At 48.0% G+C, this 26,514-nt stretch overlaps 1 protein-coding gene across 3 annotated transcripts in view; it reads right to left on the bottom strand.

Moving 5' to 3' along the window:
- Positions 1–2,035: 2,035 nt before the first annotated feature.
- LOC137416366 (C-X-C chemokine receptor type 2) overlaps positions 2,036–26,514 on the bottom strand; it is a 36,221-nt gene continuing 11,742 nt past the window's right edge. For all 3 annotated transcript variants that reach the window (XM_078783011.1, XM_078783026.1, XM_078783021.1), the window contains 2 exons: positions 22,310–22,885; positions 2,036–6,105 (listed from right to left, as the gene is read on the bottom strand). In XM_078783011.1, coding sequence (XP_078639137.1) covers positions 5,569–6,105; positions 22,310–22,885 — 1,113 coding nt within the window. In that variant the 3' untranslated portion in view covers positions 2,036–5,568. The remainder of the gene's footprint in view (positions 6,106–22,309; positions 22,886–26,514) is intronic.

Genomic DNA, 26,514 nt, shown 5'->3' on the forward strand with positions numbered 1-26,514 from the left:
CTCTCTCGATCGCTCACAAAAAAAAAAAAATCCCCCGGCTTACGTACATGAAGCAAAACCATGCCTTCTGCTGCATATATAATACATCGTGGTTTTATAGCTCAGATAATTCAAATTGTGAATATGACATCTCCAAAGAGACATCTTCGACTTGCCAGAAACCAATACGGCAGATGCATCGATTTTCTTCCTCACAATTGTGGGTGGAGTCAACTATCTCTCCAGGCAATAGGTTTGAAGGCTTCATACACACACAGCTTCATTACTTTATATATACTAGTGTGACTCGGCGCGCTCCACGCGCCTCACCACACATCGTTTCAGAGTGATAGGCATCTTTGACCATTTCAGTGCCTTTTGGGTCTTTTGCGTCTTCATGGTGTTTTGGGTCTTCAGGGCCATTTGGGTCTTCAGAGTCTTTTGGATCCTCTGGGCCTTTAAGAGTGTTTTGGGTCTTTGGGGTGTTTTGGGTCTTTGGGGGCTTTTGGGTATTCGGTGTCTTCAGGGGCTTTTTGGTCTTAAGAGTCTTTTGCTTCCACTGGGTCTTTAAGAGTATTTGGCGTATTTTGGTTCTTCAGGTTATTTAAGAGTATTTTGGGTATAAAGAGTCTTTAAGGGTCTTGGTGGTCTTAAGGGTCTTGGGGTAATTATAGGGTCATCAAAGGTCTGAGGGGTCTCAGCAGTCTAAACGTAATTAATAGGGTTAACAAGCGTTACGCCTAGGTCCCCCGTCGGTGAAGTGATGTGAGTTGACAAAGTGGAAGACGCAGAAAACATGCTATGATATGATATTTCGCTCACAAGGTTCAGACATACATGGAGGCGGCCATCTTGGATTTTGACGTGGCCACCCAATTTTCAATAGCGTTCTTCCGTATGCCTAGATACACACACACACACCAGATTAGAAGTTGGTACCTCGCATATTTTTCAAGATATTCTTCTCACAAGGTTCAGACATACATGGCGGCGGCCATCTTGGATTTTGACGTGGCGACCCAATTTTCAATAGCGTTCTTCCTTATGCCGAGATACACCCACACACCAGATTAGAAGTTGGTACTTCGCTTATTTTTCAAGATATTCCTCTCACAAGGTTAAGATATACATGGCATCAGACATCCATGGCGGCGGCCATCTTGGATTTTGACGTGGGTTGCACCCACACACCAAATTCGAATACGGTCCTTCGCTTACACACGCACACATGCCCGCACGCACGGACACACGGACGGAGGGGAAAGCCATAGTCCCCCTTTCGCTACGCTGTGCGACGGGGGACAATTAAGAGGGTGTTAATTTTATTTGAAGAAGAAGAAGACGTTTGCGTCGCATATAGACAGACATACATAACTACATAACCATATACGTTTGCTCTATTATAATGAATATATGATATGACATGAATAAGGCTTACGATATCGTCTCATCCCTTGAACACGATCAATGGACTCCCCAATTTTCGCTGTGTTCACGGTTTGAATTATTACCCTGAGGTAATGTGGAGGCGTTTCGTGGATATGAATAAGGCTAACTTATTCATACAGGCAGGGAGATTCATCAGTGTGGGTGCTGCCCCTTGGGTGGATGCTAAACGGGGTGTCGCATCTGCTGGCATGTTGGTGGGCATTAAAGATCGCACTGTGTCCTTCGCGAAGAGTAGGCGAGCTATCGCATGCACCATGAACGAATTCCAAATTCCTGTTGGGAAAGCAATGGCAAACCACCCTTGCCAAGAAACTGCTTCGACAGCACCGACGCTTTGCAACAGAGTCCGGTCAATCAGAACCCAAAGATTGTTCTGTGTCTACGCGTTAAGGGTTCATTAGCGAAAACACTCGGCAATCATGTAAGAATGCTTCTTAAAAGCAGACAAAGCAGGAAAAAGAAAAGGGAAATAAGGGGAGAAAAGGAAGGAAAAACTTGCAGCTGTTGCATTTCAGGATGCACTTTGAAAGAGGAATGAATCACAAACCCTTCCAATAATACATACTTATGTTTCCAGGAAAAGTCAAAGAACACTTTCAACACAATATTTGGCTTCAGATAAAAGAAGGAATTTATTTACTTTTGCTGGTAAGTCATGTAAAAAACATCTGGATGTAAATGTACAGTCATGTACATCCAGAAAAGTTGGGAGATTATTAGCAAATGATTTCAATGATGGTACAAAAATTAGTTGTAAATGTAAAGCGTCTTAAAAGCCATTAAAGTACAAAATATACTCAAAAACTGCACAGTTATCCAAAGGATGAATGATATTGTATAATAGAGTGAAATGTTTTTGCAGATAATGGAAGGACCAAAAATAAATTGAATATAAAGGACTAAAAAGAGACTAAACATATAAAGGACTTCCTTCTCTACTATGGTGTGAGAAAGGTCTTTAAAAATGCAAAAAATAAACCAGTTTTTTGCTTGGAAACCCTTTGGTAGTCAATCAGTTTGGTCTCTGTCTCTGATACTCCCCCTCTCCTCTTGGTCACCGAACAATGAATGGATTATCAGAATTACAATCAGGGGCTCATGGTACTCCCTCCGGATAGTCGGGCATTCAAAAAACTATACTTTCTCGGAATGCACCTGGAAATTTGATACACTATACTACTACAGCATCCAGCACTCCCTTCCAACCTGGTAAGGATATCAGGGTCATCCCACCCAGCTGTACCAGTCTGTGCAATGCAGTCATAGACCTTGGGAATAATTGGCTTCTCCCTCTGGAAGACTGCAGGCTGATCAATGGCTTTTATCTGTCACTTTTCTGCAGGCCTTGTTCCATATGCATTCTCATTTTCAATCTGCGCAGACCACTTTACAATAGAATAAACACTGTTTCAATCGCCAGGTACACCTATCCTAACACCCATAAAAATTTCACTTTTTTGGGAGAAATATCAATATTTGGGAGAATTTTTCTCAATCAAAAAAGTTTTTTTGGAAGCGTTTTCCCCTTTGTAAATTGTTTGGGGCCATATATTTATTATGTATGCAAATGAGAAGGAAACTACCTTTTGACAAAGACTCTTCGAGTTAGGCGAGTTATCACTGTGACTCGGAACAAATTCCAAATTCCTGCCTGAACTTCCGTTACCAAGTGGTCTGGTCTTCTTGGGTATTCATTGACACCAGGTTATGTACATGGCTTGCTATTCCAGAGTGTGGTTGATATGCATGTGTGGGTTGCACCTCCTACACGTTTAAACAAATTCATACTCCCAGGTGTTCACACGTCATCACGTTGTTGTCTTAGACTAGGAATTGCTAATGATCATCAAATGAATTAATCAGGCGTTTATGCTGTTAATGCTTGAAATGTCCCTATGTTTAGCCTTAAAGGTTGAAACAAGCAATTCTTAAACATGAATAGAGAGTTCACAGAACACGTTTCTCCATGCAGTGTTCAAGTGAGTAAGTATATCTATCTATAATTCCAGTAATCTCTGTACGTTTGTACGTTTGTACGTTTGTCTGTGACCGCTGTTTCTCGACAACCACGGGTCCGATATACTTTTAACTTGCCAGGTATATTGCTGGGGACCCGAGGATGTGCCTTTTCAAGGTTTCATATTAATCGGACAATTACTTACCGAGCTATGTCCAAAAAACGATTCAACCAATCAGAGAGCAGCGAACTATCGCGTGTGCCGAACGTGGCGGACACACTCTGCCTCGGATGGCACATTTGAGAGCGTATTCATTTATTTCACGTTTGCAAACTATGTTGGCGTTAAACTATGTTTTAAAACTAATAAAAACGAATTTGCGATTCATTCGCTTTCCTGCGCGTTTGTGCACGCGATGGCGATTTCTTTACCAAACTCCGGAAGCCGTTCGCTTTGGACCAAACCATTTCATGTAAATAGAGGGGGGGGATATAATTTTAGAGATAGATATAGTACGGGCAATGCCCTAGTATACTTCAATCGACGTAAAATAATGATTTTAAAGATGGTTAAACAAATAGCACCACTGAAGCAGTCCTATACATCACCCTTGTGCATCACCTTATTTAACATGTTCAAGTACTGCAAAACTGGAGGTTCTTGGAAGTGATAAGAAGGCAATTTGTGTTCTCCAGTGTTCAAGCATATAAAGCAATTTAAATAAAATAAAGATTGTAAAAGTCGTTAAAAAAAAAAGTGACCGCTGTTTTACCACCATTGACGTAGTCGATTACACCACCCTATTTAACATGTAAGATTAGTTATTCATGCCTGTTGTATGCGTCGTTTATAACATCCTCAAAAATAATAAATGTCCTGTTTGGAATTATTTTCAAATTTGTTTGACTGCCAGACTGGAAGACAGAGAAAAATAATTATCTTGCTCCTCTCTGCGCAATAGTGCGCATGTGCAAGTGAGACAAATTCAGAGGCAAAGTACTGTTAAACGGCAGGATTGTTTTCCAATTCATGTTCCCATTTGTGTTCAAAATATCCCATAGTTCAAAATAAATATGTTCCCAAATTCATGACCGCCATATAACGTGGGACGTCATAGTTTACAAATATCTTTCCCACATCAGTAGCTGATCATATATGTGACATTTTGCACTGATCCGCTAAGAGATACTCCAGAAAAGATTATTGAAGTTTTTGCTTGAATTCAAGATGGCGTCCAAACAACATGACTGATGTCATAGTTGGCAAATATTTCCCCCCATCGGAAGTTAAACGTGTTTCAAGTTTTGTATCGATCGAAAAGCGTTCGAAGAAGCGGGTTTTTTAAGTTTTATTTTTAAATCCAATATGGCCACCAAATCACGTGACTGATGACGTATTTTTTCTCAAACTCTTATCCACATGGCAAGGCGAAAATATTTGCTAAATTTCACGTTGCTCCGTTTAGCGGTTCTGGAGAAGAAGATGTTTAAAGTTTATGACGTCACAGGCAATGGCAGCCAATGTAAGTCAAAAGTGAAAAACAAAATTCATGATGCACTAAGTTACATTGGTATCCATAATGAGTTAAAGTTTCGCAGAGCTATCTATAACGGTTTTCTCGGAATCGTCTCCACAAAATGTGAGGATAATAATCCTTACAACAACAATAGACTTCCAGTGGGAACCTCACTGGAAGCCTAAATATGTTGTCAATGTTGTAATTGTGTGTTGCCTTTCATTGGTGAACAAAACTGAGAATAATGAGAAATAGTAATTTGGGATTATTATGGCGTTTTGGATTGTTTTCAGACCATTCTGCATTGCCAAAGGCAGCACCAACGTATCTGTTAACCATGTGCTTATGGTCTCAACACAATGTCACTTCCCAACTACACTCCTTTCATCGATGCTCTTTTGTGTGTTTGCAACGAACATGGCAGAATCCAACAAGTTTTCCAATCAGTATTTTTTTGTTTTATTGACAACGGAAGCGATGCTCACCTCATTTATTGTCTAATAGCACATAATAGTTATTTGTATTACCTTTGAATAAGCTACAAGGTTGGCAGAGGGAAGTGGTGACCATGAAACTAATTTTGTTTGATTGAGAAATGTTAAAGTTTTTTTTTATGAGTTACACAAGTTATAACACCCATCACAAAATATTTCTCCAAGTGCCACTTTATAAAGAGACAGATGCAGTGCTGTCTGTTTCAGAAGCCCCGGACCTGCCATAAACCTTTCTGAGCTTGATATGCTTCTGCAGGAACTTATCATTGATGCATCCCATCTCCCGGAAAAGCTTGAGTGAATTGTTGCGAAATTTGACACCGATGAACACATACAGGAAGGGGTTCAGGCAGCAATGCAGGAAACCCAGTGTTTGGGTGACTGCAATGGCTTGGTCGAGGTCCTCGTACATCTCACAAGATGGTTTGATATGCTTGAAGCGGACGAGCGTGTCTACAAAGATGGTTATGTTGTAGGGCAGCCAGCAAATAAAGAAAACGATCACCACAGCCAAGATGACCTTAATAACTTTGTTTTTCGTAAAGCTTCGACTGCTGCGTAATGAGAGTATGATGTTGCTATAGCAGAAGAACATAAACAGCAATGGAATCATGAATGCAAGTGTGTGATGCATGATACGGCTGGTCAGGCGCATCTCATTCGCATTCTCGGATGAGTAAGCAAGCTCACAAACCGTCCTGTTTCCATCCTTCAAGGGGTTTGGAAGAAAGAAATCACAAAGCTCATGAAAAGTATATTCTTTCCAGGAATGATAATCACATGAAGCTATTAAAACAAGTAAAAATTCAAAATTACATTCAAGCTATCTCCTTTGGACATTTATCCCCTCCTCACCCCCTGTAAACCATACCAAAGCACTTCCCTTGACCCCTCTATGGAAGGTCTCAGATATGGGAATGACATGAGAATGTAATTTTTACGGGGACTAGCGTGACTCGGCGCGCTCCGCGCGCCTCACCACACGTCGTTTCAGAGGGGTAGGCATCTTTGACCATTTCGGTGTCTTTTGGGTCTTCAGGGCAATTTGGGTCCTCAGGGTCCATTGGATCCTCTGGGCGTTTAAGGGTGTTTTGGGTCTTTGAGGTGTTTTGGGTCTTCAGGGTCTTCAGAGTCTTCTGGGTCTTCAGGGGTTTTGGGTCTTATGGTTCTTCTTTGTCTTCAAGGGTCTTTGGGTCTTTGGGGTATTTTTGGTCTTTGGGGTGTTTTGGGTGTTCGGGGTGTATTGGGTCTTCAGGGTGTTTTGGGTCTTCGGGGCGTTTTGGGTTTTCGGGGTCTTTTGGGTTTTTGGGTATTCATGGTCTTTTCGAGCCTCAGGGCCTTGAAGGGTATTTTGGGTCTTCAGGGGTCTTGGTGGTCTGAAGGGTCTTGGGGGAATTAAAGAGTCATCAAAGGTCTGAGGGGTCTCAGCAGTCTTAAAGCAATTAAGAGGGTTAATTAAGAGGGTGGTAATTTTATTTGAAGAAGAAGAAGAAGACGTTTTCGTCGCATACAAACACAGCGACATAATGACATAACCATATACGTTTGCTCTATTATAAGAAGATGGGGCACCCTCTCTTTGGGAACTTTTAAAGTGCACTTCGTCTCTTTCTAGAATTTCAAATAATGCTAGTTTATACCAAGAAGAAGTTGTTAAAAACGGATATGCAGATTATAGTTAAACTGGAATGTAATAATTCAGTGCAAATCAATTCTCATGAGCCAGAAAAGTTAATGAGATAGCAGCAAAGCATTGATAGATTAAACATTGAGATGAGTATAATTCTCGGAATTATATCACTTTCTCATTTTCTTCACGTATTTGTGGAAGTAGTGTTGGGAATGGGCAGTCCCATGAAAATTATCAAGTCTCACATACAGACTCAGGGATTGCCTGGACTCTGCGATAATTGAAGAGGTAATAGCACCCCTGGCCAGGAAGTGGCAGCAGAAGCAAAGGGCATCGGGGAAAGTTCCCAACACGCAATGCCTGACTGTATCCTGGTGCCAAGATTATACGATTTACTGCTGCCTTGACCTTGACTATTTATTGATTCCATGTGTTTCAGGTAGTAGAGGGATTGTTTGCATCTAAAGAGAAGGGACAAGAGAGCTGTTCGAACCAGACGTGATCCAGAGGAAGTTTATTTTGTGATCGATCAGCATGGGACTATCAGTCAACAATGTCAAGTTCCTGATGAAGTCATATCTTTTTGATCGAAGCTCCACCAATGAGGTTACTGTAGCGGTTACCGCTGGATGTACATAATCGCCTTGCACCGGCCAGAACACGGCCAGACGCGCCTCTCCCGGGCATGCCCGGACTCACTGTTCCCGGGCACGCCCGAACCTCCCGGGCACGCCCGGTCTCGTCTTTCCCGGGCATGCCCGCTCTCGCCTTTTCAGGGCTCGCCCAGAGCGTCCGGGCATGCCCGCTATCGCCTTTCCAGGGCTCGCCCAGAGCGTCCGGGCATGCCCGCTATCGCCTTTCCAGGGCACGCCCAGAGCGTCCGGGCATGCCCGCTATCGCCTTTCCAGGGCTCGCCCAGAGCGTCCGGGCATGCCCGCTATCGCCTTTCCAGTGCTCGCCCAGAGCGCCCGGGCACGCCCAGCCTCGACTTGCCAGGCCGCAGCCAAACACGCCCGGGCAGGTCCAGACTCGCCTTTCCAAGGCTCGCCCTTGATACCCGGGCATGCCCGGTATAGCTTTTGCCGGGCAAACTTCCCGACATAAATGTGTATATATATTGTTGCCCGATAAACGGGCTTGTCAGAATACCTGAACTGTTTTGTTTCAATAAAGCAACTCGGACGAATTCCGTCTTTGGTCGCGTCAATTCTTTCGACTCGCGTTGGAGCGCAGTTCCTTCATTGGTGACCTACCGACATGGATACGGCAGTGACGCTTAAACTGCCTACCTTCTGGGAGACTCACGCGGCTGTTTGGTTCGCCCAGGCGGACTCCCAGTTCGCCCTGCGAGGCATCACCGCGGACGACACCCGCTTCCACCATGTTGTGGCGGCGCTCGGTTCCACCACCGCGGCCCGCGCCTTGAGCCTCCTCCAGCACCCGCCGGCTGCTGAAAAATACGACGCGCTGAAGACGCTCCTCCTCGGCACTTTCGCCCTCTCACCGGCAGCACGCGCACGGCGCCTGCTTGACCTGCCCGAGCTCGGCGACACGCGCCCGTCCGAGCGCATGGACTATATGCTCTCGTTGCTCGGCGAGCACTCTCCGGCATTCCTGTTCCAGGAGCTGTTCCTCCGTCAGCTGCCTAACCCGGTAGGCCTCACCCTGGCTGGCACGTTGATCACGGATTCCCGCGCCCTCGCCAGGGAAGCCGATAAGATCTCCTCGGCGGGCCAGCACATCGGCGCGGTTACCTGGAGCCCGCCGCCGTCCGAGGCGACGCCCACGACGCCCGAGCGCCCTGCGCGGTTGGAGGCCGAACTGCCGGTGCAACTGGCGGCCGCCACGCCGCACCGCCCGCTTCCGACACGACGGCCGGGGCCTCCACCTGACCGGGCGTGGTGTTATTACCACGCCAGGTTCGGACACAAGGCTCGGACGTGCCGGCCCCCGTGCACTTTCAGCAGGTCGGGAAACGGCCGGGCCGGCGTTCATTCCCAGCCATGAGCGCCGGCCACTCGGGCAACTTGCTGTTTATTCGGGACAAAGCGTCTGGACAGCGTTTCCTGTGCGACACCGGCGCCCAACTGAGCATCATACCTGCCTCCGAGCAGGACAGGCTGGACGCAGTTTGCGGCCCCTCTTTGGTCGCTGCTAATGGCTCGGCCATACGCACTTTCGGCCCACGCGTCGTCACCCTCTGCTTCGGCAGCCAGCGCTTTCAATGGACTTTTGTTACCACCAGCGTCCCCGTGGCTTTGCTGGGCGCCGACTTCCTCTGCGCGCACGGGCTGCTGGTCGACGTCAAACGACGTCGCCTTGTCCACGCCGAGACCTTCAGCTCCCTGGCGTGCACAATGAGCAGCTCCGCGCCGACCGAACTGGCGTGCGCCCTCCCGGCAACGAACGAGTTCGCTCGCCTGCTCGTGGAATTCCCGGCCCTCACGCGGCCGACGTTTTCGGCCGTCGCGGTGCGGCACGGGATCGAGCACCACATACCCACTACGGGCCCGCCGGTCTACGCCAGGGCCCGCCGCCTCGACCCAGCCAAGCTCGCCATGGCAAAGGCCGAATTCGACGCGTTGGAGCACCTTGGCATCGTGCGGCGCTCCGATAGCGCGTGGGCCTCGCCACTGCACATCGTGCCAAAGCCGGGGGGTGGATGGCGCCCGTGTGGCGACTACCGCCGTCTCAATGACGCTACCACCCCCGACAGGTACCCGATCCCGCATATTCAGGACTTTTCCGCCCGTTTGGCGGGACGGGTCATCTTTTCGAAAATTGACCTGATACGGGGCTACCACCAGGTACCTGTCCGGGCGGCCGACGTCCCGAAGACGGCCGTCATCACGCCGTTCGGCCTGTTCGAATTTTTGCGGATGCCGTTTGGCCTCAAGAACGCGGCCCAGGCGTTCCAGCGCTTGATGGACGGCGTGCTGCGCGACCTGCCGTTTCTTTTCGTCTATCTGGACGACATCCTCGTCGCCAGCACGTCCCGCGCCGAGCACCTCCTCCACCTCCGAACACTGTTCGGTCGCCTCAGCGAGCACGGCTTAATTGTCAACCCGGTCAAATGCCACTTCGGCGCGACGACCGTTGACTTTTTGGGCCACCGCATCACCAAGACCGGGGCCGTGCCACTGCCGCCCAAGGTCGAGGCCATCACCACGTTCCCGCGTCCCCGTTCCATCAAGGCCCTCCAAGAGTTCCTCGGCATGGTGAATTTTTATCACCGATTCGTGCCCCGCGCTGCTCAGCTCATGCGGCCCCTTTACGAGGCCCTCCGGGGCAAGCCGGCCAAGCATGACATTGTTTGGTCCGCGGCCATGGACGCGGCCTTCGCCAGTGCCAAACGGGCCCTCGCCGACGCAACGCTGCTGGCTCACCCGGTGCTCAACGCGCCCATCGCCCTCACTACGGACGCCTCCAACTACGCGGTGGGTGCCGTCCATGAGCAATGGGTGGACGGGGTTTGGCAGCCACTCGCTTTTTTCAGCCGGCAACTCCGGCCGAACGAGTTACACTACAGCACGTTCGACCGCGAGCTGCTCGGGCTATTCCTGGCCGTTCGCCATTTCCGACACCTCCTGGAGGGCCGCCCGTTCACGGCTTTCGTCGACCACAAGCCGTTGGTCTACGCAATGGCTAAGGCCACGGAGCCGTGGTCGGCCCGCCAGCAGCGCCACCTCTCCGCCGTGTCGGAGTTCACCACGGACATCCAGCACGTCGCCGGCAAAGACAACGCCGTGGCCGACTGCCTTTCGCGGGCCAGCGTGAACGCGGTCCACCTCGGCGTGGACTTCACGCTCATGGCGGCCGACCAGACCACCGACGCCTCGGTGCAGGCACTCCGCATGGCGGACACGGGCCTCCGCCTGGCCGACATCCCCTTCGCGGGCACCGTCCTGCTCTGCGACGTCTCCCAGGGCCAGCCTCGCCCCATCGTGCCCGTTTCCTGGCAGCGCCGCATCTTCGCCTCCATCCACGGCCTTTCTCACCCGGGCCGGAAAGCTTCTCAGAAGCTGGTGTCGGCGCGTTTCGTCTGGCACGGCCTTCGACGAAACATCCGCGACTGGGCCAACGCCTGCACGGCCTGCCAGCGAGCCAAGGTCCACCGCCACACCCAGGCCCCGCTGGCACCTTTCGCCGTGCCTGAACGGCGTTTCGACCACGTCCACGTGGACCTGGTGGGTCCCCTGCCCCCCTCGCGGGGGTTCACCCACCTGCTCACCATGGTGGACAGGACCACCAGGTGGCCGTAGGCCGTGCCCCTCACCTCCACCACCACCGCCGACGTGGCGCAGGCGTTCATCGCCACCTGGGTCGCGCGCTTCGGCGCACCAGCGGACATCTCGTCCGACCGCGGCCCACAGTTCACGTCTGAGCTTTGGGGCACGGTCGCCCGTTCGTTGGGGGTCACCCTGCACCGCACCACGGCCTACCACCCCCAAGCCAATGGGTTGTGCGAGCGGTTTCACCGCTCCATGAAGGCCGCACTCATGGCCGGCCTTCAGGACGACGGTTGGGCCGACCGGCTGCCGTGGGTCCTTTTGGGCCTTCGCACGGCCCCCAAGGAAGACCTCCAGGCGTCCGCCGCCGAGCTCGTCTACGGCCAGCCACTCCGCGTCCCGGGCGAATTCGTGCCTGACGCTACCAGTCCCTGGTCCGCCGCTCGCCAGCGCTCGGACCTCCAGGAGGCCGCCCGACGATTTGCCCCCGTGCCGACGTCCCGCCACGGTGGCCCCCAGTCCTACGTCCCCCCGGCGCTTCGCACAGCGGAGTACGTCTTTGTGCGTCATGACGCGCACCGGGGGCCACTCCGGCCGCCGTACGACGGGCCCTTCCGGGTCCTGCGACGGGGCGACAAGTCTTTCATCGTCGACTTCGGCGGCCGGCCGGACCGGATTTCTGTGGACCGCCTCAAACCGGCGCACATGGACGTCGACCGACCACCACGGTTGGCCCTTCCTCCGCGGCGAGGCCGCCCCCCGTCCACAGTTCCCCCCGCTCGACCACCCACCACCACGTCAGACCCCTCCCCACGACCCTCCAGGGGTCGCTTCGGCCGGGTCATCCGGACCCCCCTTAAATTGACCCTGCCGGTGCAGGTCGATTCTGGAGGGGCGTGTGTAGCGGTTACCGCTGGATGTACATAATCGCCTTGCACCGGCCAGAACACGGTCAGACGTGCCTCTCCCGGGCATGCCCGGACTCACTGTTCCCGGGCACGCCCGAACCTCCCGGGCACGCCCGGTCTCGTCTTTCCCGGGCATGCCCGCTCTCGCCTTTCCAGGGCTCGCCCAGAGCGTCCGGGCATGCCCGCTATCGCCTTTCCAGGGCTCGCCCAGAGCGTCCGGGCATGCCCGCTATCGCCTTTCCAGGGCACGCCCAGAGCGTCCGGGCATGCCCGCTATCGCCTTTCCAGGGCTCGCCCAGAGCGTCCGGGCATGCCCGCTATCGTCTTTCCAGTGCTCGCCCAGAGCGCCCGGGCACGCCCAGCCTCGACTTGCCAGGCCGCAGCCAAACACGCCCGAGCAGGTCCAGACTCGCCTTTCCAAGGCTCGCCCTTGATACCCGGGCATGCCCGGTATAGCTTTTGCCGGGCAAACCTCCCGACATAAATGTGTATATATATTGTTGCCCGATAAACGGGCTTGTCAGAATACCTGAGCTGTTTTGTTTCAATAAAGCAACTCGGACGAATTCCGTCTTTGGTCGCGTCAATTCTTTCGACTCGCGTTGGAGCGCAGTTCCTTCATTACCATTGAAAGGCTCAGAGAAGCAGCAGGCTGGAGGCCGGAAGGACAGCACAAGTAGTCAGGTTCACTGTTTTTTCGTTCAAAATTTTGGTAGATTAGCAAAACTATACATTTCTGGAATACTCAGAGCATGATGAATCCAAAAATTAATGTTTACATTTGCGTAGACACCTTTGCGAAAATGACCCTCAGGACAGTGATGAAGATCTGTAAAAGCATATTCCTGAACGGTATAGACCTCGTAGATCCTGTGTATAGGACTTATAGTTCAATCTGATACTAACAAGGCTGCTTTCTTGCTTGATAACCCCATACCTATAACTTCAAAGGACTTGCAATATCATGTATTATGTAATACAGTTATATCACAAATATAAAGACAATGGTTTTCAATTACCTTTGTTTGTTGCTTTTCTATAATCCTGAGCACTATTTTGAGGCCTTTATTGGATTCCTTGACCCAGAAAACATAGGATTAGCATATTTAATTAAGTCTCTAGGTTGACTAGAAGCCGAGATCGCGCAAAATATGTATTTTATGGCGGCCATTTTCAAAATCCAAAATGGCGGCCATGCAGGTGTCTGTGCAAATGCCAACATTGATTTTCAGATTCTCCATGCTCTGAAGATTCCAAAAATGTACAGGTTTGCTAATCCCAAAATTTTGAAAGAAACTATATTTGTTAACATCGTGAACCTGACTATCTTCATCACTGTCCTGAGTGTCATTTTCGCAAAGGTGTCTACGCAAATGTAAACATTAATTTTTGGATTCCTCATGCTCTGAATATTCCAGAAATGTATAGTTTTGCTAATCTACCAAAATTTGGAACGAAATTATATTTGTCAACATAGTGAACCTGACTAAAGTTGAGAAACACATCAGCAGTGAGGATTGCTTAAGTGACAGAAATGTAGACTGATATAAGGTGGAAGCAGGAAAGGTGATCCCAGTATGGGGGCCATCTCGAAAGGTTCCTTCCAGGCAGAATGAATATCAAACATTGCACATGCCCAAGTTACGGCAAGGAAGGGGGAAGTAGACTACTCTTGCAGTGGAGGTGAACACCCACCCAGGCAGTGGTGGGAGTTCATTATTGGCAGAGGTAGCAGAGCTATGGATATTGCTTCCATTTAAATGAACACTCAGACTGAGAGAAGACCAAGGCTCAACGAGAGGGGATGTGGAACCTGTCGGAATCGTCAGGTTCACTATGTTTTTTCGTTCGAAATCATGGTAGATTAGCAAACCTATACATTTTTGGAAACGTTATTACATGGAAAATCTGAAAATCAATGTTTACATTTGCCAATTCCGACCAATTCGATTCGACCAATTCGACCAATTGGACCAATCGACCAATTCCATTCGACCAATTCGACCATTCGACCAATCGCTTCGATCGACCATTCGACCAATTCGATCGATTCGATCGATTCGATTCATCGAATTCGATTCGATCGACCATTCGACCGATTCGATTTGCCAATCAATTTGACCGACCTTTGCTTGTGTGGAACGGACTGTGAAAACGATGCGGACTATATTGTCGGATACGACACACAGGACAGTGATGACGAACTCTAAATGGCATATTCTGTAATCGTGTATGTTTGATGCCATTGACTGCCTGTGTATATTTTGTCATTGACTGCCTGTGTCGATGTGAAGTTATACTGACTGCATGTGTATATATGATTTTGCTGACTGCCTGTGTATGTTTGGTGATATTAATTATTGTGACACATTTTGATGTTATTAACTGCCTGTACAAAATGATAACATGTATTTGATTATGCAACTTATCGCGAATATAGAGACAGTATTTTGCAATTCATAACCTTTGATTCGTGTCTTACCATTCCCCATAGCACTAATTTGATACTTTCATTGGATTCCTTGTCCCTGAAAATATAGGTTTAGTATATTTTAAAAAGTTTTTAGGGTAATTAGAGGCAGAAATAGAACAAAATATGTATTTTACAGTGGCCATTTTGAAAATCCAAAATGGCCGCCATACAGGTATCTCTCCAAATGTAAACATTGATTTTTAGTTTCCTTTTGCTATAACCTTTCCAAAAATGTATAGGTTTGCTAATCTACCATGATTTTGAACGAAATATAATTTATTGACACAGTGAACCTGACTAGAAAGGGAGAACCTGTAACCATTGCTTCACGTGTGGTCGATCAGGGCATATATGTCATGGGTGCTGATCACCCTCCTGATTCTAGGGAAATGGGGAGTTGTCACTGTGATAGCTCCAGTAGTGACCCAGGACAGTATTCCAAAAGTAGTAAAGTTTTGTAAGTATGTCAAGGAATGTGAGGAAGCCAAAATGGGGATAGTCTGTCATGAACACACAAAGTCATCTGAAGAAAGGCCAGAGACATGGTAGGGTGTGACCATCAGCAATCCGCAGTGTGATTGGTCAAATAGAATAGCAGCAAGTGGGTTATGGGGTGTCTACAAAGGTAAACCAGGATACACAGCTGCTGGAACTCAATGAGAGAGGTAGGTGTTGTGTGCACTGCATCCTGGATGAGGTAACAACTTCAGCCCTCTGGCACACACGAGTCCATGCATCCCAGCTTGCTGGAAGAGGTGACATTTGCCTTGGACAAGGGTGAGGTTAAAGAGCTGCTGGGCTGTGCCACTCTCATGGGAGTAGTGGCGAATCAGACAATGATTCCATTCTCAAATTGGGGTGTGTTGGAGTTTCCGTTGCACAGCAACACGAGCCCTAGTGGTGAATTAAGGATTCCAATGTTAATGTCAAGTGATCCCAACGTAGCAGAGGAACGCATTATTGGCAACAACATTATTGAAGAGCTCGTTGGGGATCAGAAGAAGAGACATACTGCTAAAGGGACAGCTGAAGCACACTGAAAGATGCTTTCTTATTGGAACCTGACAGAGCAAAGACGCTCATTCGGTTAAGACTGATAACTCACTCAGAGGGTGTAGATTTCCCCATCCATATTAGTTGCAAGACCAGAGAGGCAGAGGGTACAAGACAAGAGAGGAGGTGGAAGAAGGCAGGGACCTGTGACCTGTCTGATGGCAAAGTGATAGGCCCATCGACTCAGCTTCATTGCGAGATTTTCCATAGATCTTGAAAGCCTTAGTTTCCACGGCATCAAGCAGAGAAAGACTTGAGGCAGGGGCCACAGGGGAGAGCAGTGCTCCATCAAGCTACAAATGAAAGCCTTGTAGATGGATAGCAGCTCAGGTGTGCCAAGGTAGGACTTTGCATGACAGAGTATGCCCAGTTGGCATCTGGCTTTGGAGGCCAACCTTGAAATGTGGCTTGCCCAAGAGAGATCATGGCTGAAAATGAGACCCACAAACTTGAGTGACTGAACCTCTTTGAAACAGTTGTTGAGAAAGTAGATGGAAGGGTTTGCGGAATGGTCCTTTCAGAGAGAGAGAGAGTGAGTGTGTGGGATTTCTCAAGATTGAAAGACATGTTCCAAGTGTTTGACCAGTTTGTGATTTTGGTCAAGGTCTGAGGAGAGGGAACAGGCTGCTGCCTGTTTGTCAGAAGGATGAGGGATGTCACGGCAGAGAGTGGAGTCATCAGTAAAGAGATAAACATGATTTTTCAGAGAGATCATTGATGAAGATTACGAATAAGATGGGACCAAGAACACTGCCTTCGGGTACTCCAGGCTCCAGCCTTGATAGGGAGAGGAGCAGATAGGGTTCCGTTGAGAGCCACACATTGGTATAATCTTGGTATAATCCCTTTGGATGACCCTTTGGACTGAGTTCAGCCCATTCCAAGTTCCCACCGGGTCTTGGGGATAACATTTGTTTACCCAATCTTGATGCCAACCTAGCGTGTAGTAAGTGTTTTGTCGACCATGCCTAACAAATTCAAATGCTACTCCGGCATTACAAAGAACATAGCATGAAGCTCTCATCCAAGAAGTGTTGGCTGTTTTGGCAAACAGTGACATTCCTGGGAAAGACGGTGCCTGAATATGGCTGCATGTTTGGCCTGGTAGTCATAGGACTTCTCCTTCGGTGAAAGAAGCTTTTGTTTCAAAGCATTATTAAATTGTGGATTTATTGAAGTGCGTTTTCCTTTCCAAGGAAGAACAGATAGTGTGGTCTCCCTCATTGGCTCATGTGAATTATTTGACTTCTGAAGGTTAGATTATGAGGTTATGGTTTGAGTATCCACTAACATTAACACCAATTTTTTTCTTATATGTCCTCGCCCAAACATAAACGTGACCTCATTGGAGGTCACGTCTTTTCGAAGCTGTCCATGCGCTCACGCTTTCGAAGTTAAATTTTTCACAATTGTGTTTTTGTCGAAACTGTATCTGTCTTTCGGTGTGTGTACCTATAGTGTGTCTTCAGTAAGATTGTCGGTGTTAATTTTTCATACATGTATACAAAATCGTCGGTTAATTCATGTCGCGTATTCTGAGGCCTAGTAGGCTACCGTGTCCGACCTTGAGGCTTTGTTTTTCTCGCAGCGGTTCGTCGATTGCGCTGCAATTACTTTCGTTCTCTGTTTTTGTCCCAGTCTTTCACCCCATACTTCCTTGTTTAAAATCTCAACTCAAAAAAAAACAACCCCAAAAAATATTTCCTTCTCTGTTCTTATTCGCTTATTCGTTGTTCTTATTTGTTCGTTCGTTCTTCGATCACGTTGTTAAAAATGTTTAAACTTTCACCTGAAGTACTGTATTCTGTCATATATTATAACACCTTTTTCTTCTTCTTCTTCTTCTATAAAAGGATGCTTTCGACTTGCTCACCAAATCTATTCATTCCAAAAAAAAATTCCATCACTTACAGTTCCTCTTTTCTACATTCCCGAAACTCTTCTGCACTCCACCCCTCCTTCAGCGTCCTCAAACGTATTTTTGACTCGAAGGTCACAAGAAACTCATTTTGCAATAAATGTTCGTTTCCCATTAATCGTACACTTTTCAAAATCCAATCTCACCCCTCCCCACCAAATCTTCCCCATCACCCCTTCCCTCCAAAACTTCCCCATCACCCCTCCCCTCCAAAACTTCCCCATCACCGCTCCCCTCCAAATCTACCCCCTTGCCCCTCCCCTCCAAATCTTCCCCATCACCCATCTCTTTCAAATATTCCCCCTTGCCCCTCCCCTCCAAATCTTCCCCATCACCCATCCCTTTCAAATCTTCCCCCTTGCCCCTCCCCTCCAAATCTTCCCCATCACCCCTTCCCTCCAAAACTTCCCCATCACCCCTCCCCTCCAAAACTTCCCCATCACCCCTCCCCTCCAAATCTACCCCTTTGCCCCTCCCCTCCAAATCTTCCCCATCACCCATCTCTTTCAAATCTTCCCCCTTGCCCCACCCCTCCAAATCTTCCCCATCACCCATCCCTTTCGAATCTCCCCCCTTGCCCCTTCCCTCCTAAACTCCCCCCACACCCCTCCCCTCCAAGACTCTCCCTCGCTCCTCCCTCCTAGACTCCCCTCTCACCCCTCCTCCTCAAAGCCCCGCTTCTTCCCCCTTCCAACTTTCACCTTCATCTCCCCCAACCTTCTGCCTCGCTCTTCCCCCTCCTCAAATAACACCTCACTGTGCCTCACCCAATCACCATCAAACCTTTTGTCCACCCCATTCTTCCCTTTCTCCAAGCTATTCTGAAATCTCTGACACACCTTCAACAGCTCTCCCTACCTCTTCCTCCTCTTCCACATCTTACCCTACCCCTCCCCCCCCCTGTTCTGTATCCGATGCTCCCCCTTCCTCTTCATTAACGGAATGGACCTCAAACATCCGGGGCCTTCACTCAAACTTGACTGATCTCTCCATACAGGTTGCTTCTGACAAACCAGACGTGATCTGCTTAACAGAAACTTTCCTCCTTCATGATGTCTCTGATTCCTTGGTATCTCTCCCAGGTTACTCCCTCCTCCGGTATGATAGACCTGAGCCTCGTCCTGGAGGTGGGGTTGCTATCTTTATAAAAAAAACTCTTCCTCACTCGCCCTGCACTGCCCTCTCTCCACCTCACCCCCAGGAATACCTTTGGCTACGGCCTCCCCTTCGCTCCCACAATTTGTTCATATGTGTGTTGTACCGTCCACCAAACAGTGATGACTCCATCTACATCTCGCTGTCTGATAATATGGACCAACTTCTATCGACCCATCCCAACTCTCTCTTCCCCATATGTGGTGATTTCAATCGTCACCATGCCAGTTGGCTGGGTGTGGGTACCTCTATCACCAGCCATGGCTCTTCAGCAAAGGACTTCTGCGACTCACTGGGACTGACACAATCTGTCAATTTCCCGACCCGGATCTCAGTCAACGGAGCATCTTCTCTTCTGGACTAAGTTATGACTAACTTCCCTGAAAATGTCTGCTGCTCTTCTTCTGCTCCAATCGGCTCATCTGATCATGTGCTTGTCAAAGTGGACATCTCTCTGACCATTCTCAGAGAGCCTCCTCAGCGTCGACGAGTCTGGCATTTCACTCAGGCCAACTGGCACGGTCTTCAAGCAGCCATCAATCATCTGGACTGGTCTCCCATCTCTACTGCCTCTGACATCAACTCATCCTGGGAATTCTTCCAAAGTAAATTGCTCTCTCTCATGCACAGATTTATCCCATCTCGTCTTCAGTTGTCATCCCCTTCCTCCCGTCCATGGTACACGGAATCTTGTGGTGAGGCTGTTGCCCAGAAACAACTTGCTTTCGTCTCCTGGAAAGCAAATCCAACGGAAGGAACTCTCATTTCCTTTCACAAAGCCCGAAACAAGTGTGTGTCCACCCTCAGGAGAGCCAGGAAACAATATCTCTCCGTTTTGGCGTCAGGAAGGGCATCCGGCCATACAAACATTGCCTCAAACAGCGAACCATGATTGTCATGGGGCCCGCAAGGCTAATCCCCACTCTAGCGGGGAAAAATGGCCTTAAAACGATCATTCATTCATTCATTTTCTCAAGACCGAACTCTCTTATCTGTCTCCCTCTTCCAAATCCTGGTGGCATCTGGTCAAATCTGTTTCTGGTGTTTGTTCCCCCTCCATCCCCTCCCTCACCTCAAACGGCTACACGGCTGACTCCGCACGTGAAAAAGCTGAATGCCTCAACTCTGTGTTTGCCTCTAAATCTTGTGTCCCAAACCCATCCCTCTCTGCACCCACCGTACCCAGTCGTACCCAGCTGCTCCTGGACTCTGTGTCCTTTCCTCCTGACAAGGTGGAAAAGTTTCTGTCAACCCTCGACTCCGATTCTGCAACTGGACCTGACGGCATCAGCCCACGGGTCCTAAAATCCTGTTCTTCCGCTCTTTCACTCCCTCTTTCTGTTCTCTTCACCCTCTCTTTTGCTCAAGGTCATCTGCCATCTAATTGGAAATCAGCCAACATCACCGCTTTGCACAAAAAAGGTGCAAAAACAGATCCTAGCAACTACAGACCAATCAGCCTTCTCCCAATTATCAGCAAAGTCATGGAATCCATCATTGCTTCAGATATGAAATCTTTCCTCTTCTCCAATGGCTACAATGAATGGAGGTCCTGAATGCCAAACAGGAAATTAGAGCTGTCTCCCTTGACATATCATGTGCCTTCGATACGGTCTGGCACCCCGCTCTGCTCACCAAACTCTCCTCCTTTGGTATCCATGGAAATCTCCACGCATGGCTGGCGGACTTCCTTTCTAGTTGTAGTCAACGTGTGGCCCTGAATGGGTTTCTCTCATCTCCTCTTCCTGTTCAGGCTGGAGTTCCCCAAGGCAGTGTTCTGGGCCCTGTGCTTTTTCTGGTCTTCATCAATGATCTCTTTAGCCTGGTGTTGGGCTAGCGGCTAGGGTGCCAGCTTAGGATCCTAGGATCCTGGGTTCGAATCCGAGTCGATCGCTGAATTAACGCCAGGGGGGTTGACTCAGCCTGTCATCCTTCCTAGGTCGGCAAATTGAGTACCAGTTCACTGGTAATTCCCTGCTTGTCGTAAAAAGGCGACAAAAAGGGTTGGCGGCAGGAAGGGCATCCGGCCGTAAAACATTGCTTCAAAAAGGGGACCAAAAAACAACAACAACCAAGGTCCCCGAAAAAGGCCAACCCCCGCTTGCGGGAAAAAATGGCCTCTAAAGGTGGTTTTAAAATTTTTTTATCAATGATCTCTCTGACTCTCTTGAAAATCCTCTCTATCTCTTTGCTGATGACTCTACTCTCTGTCACTCCATTCCTCATCCCTCAGATCGGCAGTCTGCAGCCTCCTCACTCTCTGCAGACCTGGACAAAATCACAGACTGGGCAAACGAGTGGAACATGTCTTTCAATCCTGACAAATCTCACACTCTTACGATGTCTCTCCGAAAAGACCGACTGGACAACCCTCCCATCCACTTTCTGAATAATCCTCTCCAAGAAGTTCTGTCACTCAAGCTTTTGGGTCTCACTATTTGCCATGATCTTTCCTGGGAAAACCACATTTCAAATCTGGCCTCCAAAGCCAGTCGCCGACTGGGCATCCTCCGTCGTGTGAAGTCCTTCCTTGGCACACCTGAGCTCCTCACCACATACAAGGCTTTCATCCGCAGCTCAATGGAATACTGCTCTCCCCTCTGGGCTGGTGCTCCTGCCTCACACTGAGCTCGTCTTCACGCTGTTGAAACCAAAGCGTTCAGAATCATTGGAATCTCCCGCGATGAAGCTAACTCCAAGGGCCTTTCACTCACTCACCGCAGGCAGGTTGGTGGTCTTTCCGTCTTCTACCGACTCCTTGCCCTTGCCCTTGCAAGCCCTTGCCGCCCCAGCTCTCTCTGGGCTCTGTCCCCCAAATATTCCTACAGGTCGCACAAGATCTGCCTGCAACCCTCTTATGGTTAAACTGCCAAAATCAAGACTCTCTGCTCACCTTCACTCCTCTTTTCTCCCGCCTCTGGAACAAACTCCCTCACTCTCTTCAATCCCACTCCACCCTCCAGGTCTTTAAAACAGCTGTTCACCACCATCTCTTATCTTCCCCCATCCAAAACCTTGATCTTTTCTACCCCTGCTAATTTCACCCCAAATCCACTTTTTTGAAATACCAACTTCTGTCCTGGAAGTCCTTGGTGTCCTTCTGTTTTATACTTCTCCCACCGCCCCCCCTTCCCACGCCTCCTCCCTCCAAGCCCTCTCCCTCCCACACATCTCCCTGCTCTCAAATGTTGTGTTTGTGTGCTTCCCCTTCTCTCCCCACCTTGTCTTCCGCTCCCTCTTTTTATATATTTTGTTTGTCTGGTTGATTTGTTTGTGAAATAAATGTTAGCTCTTTCACGAGCCTCAATTGTGTATACAAAAAAACAAAACAAAAAAGAAACATCACCACAGTGTCACCCAATGGGAGAACCTGAAAATTATGTTTGATCTTCGAGGGGGGGAAAGGTATGTGTTCTCCAACATGAAGACCCGAAGTAGGAGAAAGGACATACCTGTGGACTAGACATTGCCTCAACAAAGCAAGTGTACGTTATCTGCAAATGCGCCTTTATTATGTGATGCATTTCATGTGCTCGTGCAACCTCACCTGACGCGTATTGCTGGCGATTATGTCTGGAACACTGAACAATAAGCTCAACATCCACACAGTGGCACAGATGACTTGAATGTTGCGTGTTCTACGACAGGAGTGCAACTTGATGGCATGTACGATGGCGAGGTAGCGGTCAAGGCTGATGGAGCACAGTAAGAAGATGCTACTGTAAAAGTTAATGCTCGTTAGCGAATAAATGAGTTTGCAACCGGTCTTGCCAGAATTCCACTGGGATGAAACAAGGTAAGATGCCCAGAAGGGAAGAGTCAACACAAATAAGAGATCTGCCAATGCAAGGTGAAGCATGTAGATGTCAGATGATGCCATGAATTGTCGGTAGTGTGTCAGGACAATAATGACCAAAATGTTACCAAGAAAACCCAGAACGAAGACAAATGAGAAGGCAACAGGAATAAAGATGCTGTTGAACACCGCGCTGCGTGTTGTCTCATCTGAATGTTTGCAGCTTTCATGTGAGGATGTATCTCCATTATTGGGATCATAATCGCCAGTGATGTTCTCAAAAAAGTCAAAGAGGTTAGAAAAATCAGTGTATGTAGACGAACCAATCTAAAAAAGAACAGAGAAAAACATATCGCGTGTGTCAGCACCCGAATGGCATTTTACGTAATCTATTAGCAAGAGCATGGTATAATAATAATAATAATAATAATAATAATAATAATACATTTATTTTATATAGCGCTTTTCAAGAAGCCCAAAGGCGCTTTGACAGAGTACAAAAAACAAGTGCAAAAAGACAAAAATCAATCGGTAAATAATCTTAAATAAATAATAATTTAAGTATAGACTTAAAGAATTATGTTTGTTCCAAAGGTACAGTAGCATGTTTTACATTCATCGGTCAGGGGAGTGACAATACAGCTCAGTTCGTGTTTCCTTCAACGAACTAAGTAAAGTGCCTTCAGAAAGTATTCACACCCCTTGACTTTTTTCACATTTTGTTGTGTTACAGCCTGAATTTAAAATGGATTAAATTGAGATATTTTTGTCAATGATCGACACATAATAAATACCCCATAATGTCAAATTGGAATTTTTAAAAAAGATTTTTTTTACAAAAAAAATTTTTTTTTTAAAGCTGAACTATCTTGAGTCAATAAGTATTCAACCCCTTTACTATGACACTCCAAATTGATCTCAAGTGCATCCAATTTCCTTTGATCATCTTCGAGATGTCTCTACAACTTCCATGCGGAGAAGAAAATTTCAATTAAAAACGGATAAATTTGATGGAAAATACATTGATCTTTTCAATTTTACAACTTTTAAAAACTATTTTTATTTTATTTTATTGTCTTTTTTTCAAGATCTATTAACGACGAGAAAATAATTAGTGGTCTCAGAAAACGGATTTAAAATGGTGGAGGTTTTTGGTTATTATTTTTTCACAATATTGTTGATCATTACAAATGATCATTACAAATCATCATTACAAAGATCATCACAAGTGGGACTTCCGGTTCCTCGGGCGAGTGAGGCGTACTTCGAGCTCTCCACGGCATCGAAGTTTGAGTGTTTTCCCATTCTTGTCTTTGTCAAATTTCCACTGGTTATCTTGCTGTGTACGTGTTATTGTGTGTTTCTAGTTGGTGTTGGTTTGTGGTTCGTGCAAACTTGTGTGTAGTTAATCGTTTTCTGAGTCGTACCTCTTGCGCGGCCTGGTAACTTGGGGCTTCCCTCCCCCCGTCGGTGTTTTGTCGGTTTGGGTGATTTCCTTCGCTGTATTGCTTGTTTCTTTTATTTTGTTTTCTCCCCCTCACCTCACCTCCCGAGACAAAGAATTATATATTGATTCTTTCTCTCCTCCCGGACACGTGCTTGTTCGCTCTCCTCCTCATCTCGGCTTGTGCCCCGCCCCCTGTATCTCGTTTTCTTCCGCCTCTGCTCCTTCCTTCTCAAATCCACGTTCTTGCTTGGAGACTTTTCCCGGATTTTTTTTTTTTTTTTTTCATGGTTCTGTTTGGATATTGTTGGAATATGTTTAAACCGCAGCCGTGATGCTGACGCCCCCCCCCCCCCCCCCAGAATTTACATGTTTTAAACGTTTCCCAGTGTGTACCCTGGTCAGAATAGGTACACCGTATCCCTGCGTGTCGTAAGAGACGACTAAGAGGGTTGGCGTCAGGAAGGGCATCCGGCCATAAAAACATTGCCTCAAAAAGAGAACCATGACAATCACAAGTACATATGGGCAGGGTACAGCCCGAAGTGGAGATCGGTTTCTGAGGTTTGGGACATGGAATGTAGGGACAATGACAGGGAGATCAGGAGAAGTGGTGGAAGTATTGGTCAGGGGAAGAGTGGACATATGTTGTGTGCAAGAGACGAGATGGAAGGGAAGTGGTGTGAGAATGGTGAAGGGTAGGCAGGGACAGAAATACAAGTTTGTGTGGCAAGGGTGCCCGGAGGGCGTGAATGGTGTTGGTGTCCTGTTTTCTGAGGAGTTTGTAGACAGTGTGGTGAGTGTGACTAGAGTGAGTGATAGGTTGATGATGGTGAAAATGATGATTGGAAAGCTCTTGGTGAACGTCATCTTGGGATATGCTCCGCAGGTTGGTCGAAGCGATGAAGAGAAGGACAGGTTCTGGTGTGCGATAGAGAAGCTGATGGAAAACGTGAAAGATGAGGAAGTTGTTGTGGTGGGAGGAGACCTAAATGGACATGTGGGAAGGAGTATGGACGGTTTTGAGGGAGTTCATGGGGGTTACGGATATGGTGTGAGAAATGGAGAAGGTGAAAGGATTTTGGAGTTTGCTGATGGAGCTGATTTGTTGATTTGTAATACTCAGTTCCAGAAAGAGGACAATAAGCTTGTTACATACACGTCAGGTGGGTCGACGACAACCGTTGACTACCTGATGGTGCGTAGGCGAGATAGGGGGCACCTCCGGGACACAAAGGTGATCCCGGGGGAGGAGGCTGTTTCACAGCACCACTTGGTTGTCTGCGACATAAGGGTGAAAGGTGCGAGGAGAGCTCGGCGGGTGAAGTACCAACCGAGAATGAAGGTGTGGAGGTTGAAAGAGGTGACAGTAAGGGAGGCATTAAAAGAGAGGCTGAGTAGGGTCGAGGATGATGTGGTTGAGCTTGAAAGTGGTTGGATGTCAATGAAAGCTAGTCTGTTGGGAGCCGTTGGTGAGGTATGTGGATGGACAAAAGGACCACCGAGGCACTCGGAAACATGGTGGTGGGATGTTGAAGTTGGAAAGAGGATTGACGAGAAGAGGAAGAAGTTCAAAGAGTGGCAGAAGGCGAAGGGTACGGGAGCAGAAACAGCAGAGCATTAAAGTTATAAGGCAGCCAGGAAGGCTGCAAAGAAAGAGGTAGCAAAGGCGCAGGAGGCATGTAGGAAAATGTTCGGAGAACGCTTGGATTCGGAAGAGGGTCAGAAAGCAGTATTCAGGATTGCAAAGCACATAGTGAAAGAGAGGTGTGATGTGATGGGGGTGAGTTGCTTGAAGGATGAAGTGGGACAAATCGTTGTCGACCCAGATGGAATTAAAGGAAGATGGAAAAGATATATGGAAATGCTGTTGAATACAGAGAATGAATGGGATGGCAACATAGAGAGTAACCCAGTTTTAGGACCGGCAGAGAAGATAACTGAGAAGGAAGCGATAAAAGCAATGAAGAGTGGAAAAGCGGGAGGGCCGACGGGAGTTGTGGGAGATATGTTGAAGGCAGCAGGAAGTTGGGGTGTGAAGAGAATGACAGAGATCTGTAATCTGGTGGTGAAAGAAGGCCGCATTCCAGTGGATTGGGAACTGAGTACCCTCGTCCCTCTATACAAGGGGAAAGGTGACCCTCTGGAGTGTGGCTCGTACCGAGCGATAAAGTTATTGGAGCATGGAATGAAGGTATTGGAAAGGGTGTTGGAAAGGAGGATAAGGAAGAAAGTGAAGACCGACGAAATGCAGTTTGGATTTATGCCAGGAAGAGGAACGACAGATGCGCTTTTCATTGTGAGGCAGTTGCAGGAGAAGTACATGGATAAGAGGAAGAAGTTGTTTTTTGGGTTTGTTGATCTGGAGAAAGCATTCGATAGGGTTCCACGCAAAGTATTGACATGGGCATTGAGGAAGTTAGGAGTGGAGGAATGGTTGATCAGAGTAGTGATGGCAATGTACAAAAGAGCACGCACAGCTGTAAGGACGAAGGACGGGAACAGTGGTGAG

Source organism: Myxine glutinosa, chromosome 1 (assembly GCF_964187855.1).
Source record: "Myxine glutinosa chromosome 1, kmMyxGlut1.1, whole genome shotgun sequence".
In the NCBI taxonomy this organism is placed as follows: Eukaryota; Metazoa; Chordata; class Myxini; order Myxiniformes; family Myxinidae; genus Myxine; species Myxine glutinosa.